The sequence below is a fragment of the Branchiostoma belcheri genome, unplaced genomic scaffold (genome assembly GCF_001625305.1).
Source record: "Branchiostoma belcheri isolate BF01 breed outbred unplaced genomic scaffold, Haploidv18h27 scaffold36, whole genome shotgun sequence".
In the NCBI taxonomy this organism is placed as follows: domain Eukaryota; kingdom Metazoa; phylum Chordata; class Leptocardii; order Amphioxiformes; family Branchiostomatidae; genus Branchiostoma; species Branchiostoma belcheri.
Window position 1 is genome coordinate 2,581,677 of NW_017803976.1, and position 3,434 is coordinate 2,585,110.

The 3,434-nt window shown below is 39.4% G+C and overlaps 1 protein-coding gene across 1 annotated transcript in view; it reads left to right on the forward strand.

Annotated features, from left to right (window-relative positions):
* Positions 1 to 977, forward strand: part of LOC109475997 (arginine kinase-like) — a 4,635-nt gene extending 3,658 nt beyond the window's left edge. Inside the window, exons 6-7 of the mRNA XM_019776807.1 lie at positions 141 to 389; positions 847 to 977. Coding sequence (XP_019632366.1) covers positions 141 to 389; positions 847 to 977 — 380 coding nt within the window. The remainder of the gene's footprint in view (positions 1 to 140; positions 390 to 846) is intronic.
* Positions 978 to 3,434: the final 2,457 nt, after the last annotated feature.

A 3,434-nucleotide genomic window follows, 5' to 3' on the forward strand; every position in this document is an offset into this window, starting at 1 on the left:
TATATTTATATATTCATATGGCCGCCATTTTTAAAAACACCATCCCATGAGACATTGCGCTTGAAATGCAACCATGAATGTAACTGGTAGACCTAATATAATAGCCAATCAATTTTTTTTTTAACTTTTCTAACCAATAGGAGCTGATGTTCAGCAGGTGTTCGACCGTCTATGTCGTGGCATTAACGCCATCAACAAGGCTCTTCTGAAGCATGCGCAGACTGAGTTTGCGTTTCACAAGCAGTATGGCTACCTGTCCAGCTGTCCCACAAACCTCGGCACGGGCATGCGCGCTAGCGTCCACGTGACAGTACCCAGTTCACTCAGCGATGTCCAGTTGAAGAACGCATGTCGTCAGCTTGGGTTGGACGTCAGGGGCCGGCATGGAGGTAGGAACTAGTTGATATGACTTAGTTTCGTTTATAGCGTTTGTACCTTAAAGTATTTAAAATTTAAGCCAGTGCGTTACGCCGAAGGGCAGTTATACCGGCTGCACCGATACAGATAGAGAACACATATCTTGTATCTGAAAATAAGCGTGATATGGCTAAGCCGTGATATGGCTAAGCCGTGATATGGCTAAGCCGTGATATGGCTAAGCCGTGATATGGCTAAGCCGTGATATGGCTAAGCCGTGATATGGCTAAGCCGTGATATGGCTAAGCATTATTGATTGGTCCATCAGTTGGTCACTTTATCGGTTGATCTCCGTTAGTTCATTGGTTGGTTGGTTAGGTTGGGGTTGGTTGATTGCAGTGGATTGCTTGGTTATTGCTGTGGCATGCTTGTCGGTTAAATAATTGATCCATTAGTTGGTCTGTTAATGTAGTGACTAATCTATTTCAGAAACCTCTGAGGCTAAAGGAGGGGTTTATGACTTGTCCAACCGCCAGCGACTGGGTCGTACCGAGGTCGAGTTACTGCAAACACTGGTTGACGGCATCAACTCACTCTATAACACATCGGCACACTTATAAGACAGAGATTGCATGACAGATAAACACAATTGACCAATACGATTGTATCATCCCCGTACTTTTAAAAACCGGCTTGGCCCATGAGATAAATACATGTATATTTAAACGTGTACATTTTTACTTTTATGTAATCGAATAAGGTACCATGCATCTGCTTGGAGATTGCAAAAAGTTCCTCAGGTCGTTTGGTCCCCAAAGTTGAATGCGTTCAACGAAGTGGCAGGGGTAGAGTGAGAAACACAAAGAAAAATAATGTTTTTCATCAATATAAATATGGTATAAAGTGATATACATAAATAACTAAAAACGACGGCTGAATAAAAGACATGGTTGTGTAGAAAGAGTCGAGAAAAGCTTATAATATCATAGTGCTGAATGGCAAGAATTTTTACACTTGTAACACTATTTGTATATTATATAAGTGAGTGCTACATTTGCTGTTTGAAAATCATTTGCCGAAGGAGTGAGATCTTAACTCTAGTCAAAGTTCCCACGGGTGGGTGGTCTGAAGAAAAGAAAGGCTGGGTGGTCAACTGTAATAATTAGAATGACAGGTTCATAAAATCACCGCGTTCCCACGGATGGGTGGCCATGGTCTGAAAACAGAAAGGCCATGCGGTCAACTGTATCAATCAGACCTGCAGGTTAGTCTAACAACTATTTTTATCACAATGTGAGGTAAGGAAACGCCCACGACACCTCGTGGTGGGAACGTTTCATTTGCTGTGTGAAATAACCAGAGGGCAAATTAGAGGGCGGTAGAAGAGTATTCAGAAATAACGTATGCAGCTACGTCATTTTGTAAAAAAAATAAGGACAGAATGATAATCAGAGTATTATGAAACCACAGGTATGCATAGCAATGCTTCAAAATAGAGGACAGACAAAAAATATATAGATGAGGCGGCATGCATGGGGCGCATTGCAGAGCACTTTGTCATCAGGAGGGGGATATCTCAGCTTGGTCTACATGTAAGTTTCACACAATCATTATGATAAAGCGACGTATGCCAAAAACATGAATAATGTTCTGTGGTCATTTGCCTAAGATATTCCATGACATTATGCTTTTGAGAATTTAGAATTCCTCATCATGTAATTATAATCTTATGAAATGGTGAATGGTAAACTCCATGTGGACCCTCTGTGGTGACGTTATGGCATTATTTTTAGAGATCTAGATATCACGGCTCACTAACTAATCTTCAGACATAAGATTTCACACTGACACTACAGCGGACGCGGTTGCAATTCAGGAAGGGTTTGTACTGCTTCTTTTCTACGATTCAAGTGAATATATTCAATTTGATTATTATCAACTAAGTTATGATGTATTTACCGTAAATATCGTAAATCTTTTTATCCAACATCGCCGACGTTTTTTGACGAAATATGACTGTAAATATTTACAGTAAATAATCCGGTAGTTTTAACCTTGACGAGGCCTTTTTTGCTTTCAGCAAACTGTACAAACACACACAAACACACACACATAAATACGAACATACACACAAACACAAGGACATACACAAATAGACGCGCGCGCACACACACACACACACACACACACACACACACACACAAACACACATGAATACGAACATACACACAAACACAAGGACATACACAAACAGACGCGCGCACACACACACACACACACACACACACACACATAGAGTTCATATGAGTTCACTCTTATGGAACAGAACCGGTTTTTCGTGTGTGGTTATTTTGGGCCAAAAGAATAGAGCAAGCCTCCATTTGAAGTCATCTATGATCATTTTGATGTTTTGACACAGAACTAGTGGGGGTGGCGCAAAATATACATGTTTCCTTTCGCTCAAACTTCATATGTATTGACGTGGTCTTTATTTTGTTTTGCACTGCTTTTAACACGTAAACGTGCTACAAATGTTAGCAAAAAAAAAAATCAACACCCCTGCATAATGGCTTACTCTCAAGTGTGCCTTATTCTGCAACAAAGGACCACTTGTGAAATAAAGCACAATATATGATAATATATATATTAATGTTCTGATTGGTCTACATGTATAACTATTATCGAGTGGAGTCATGTTTCACCTTCGATAAAATAGAAAGCTATGGGAAATGTATTTTATACTTAACAGGTCCACCATTACATCATTTGTGAAAATGTTCTAGCTCTTTGGTTACAAACAGCTAGACAAGTTTAACAGTAGCCAAGAGCTATGATGTTTTGACAATGTCAAAATTCCTGTCAACATGGTTACAAGACATGGTAACGGCACCTTCAAGTTTTTTGTTTGTTTATTTGTTTATTGTCAATTTGCACATAAAAAAGTAACAGTACAAAATCAAATTACATACAAGCAAATATATGCTGGAGAGCCCAAGAAACCTGAAGGTTTGTCTAGTGGACTCTCCCAAATCCTATTAATTTTACGATCTCTTATTTACCTACATTTATTACATTTA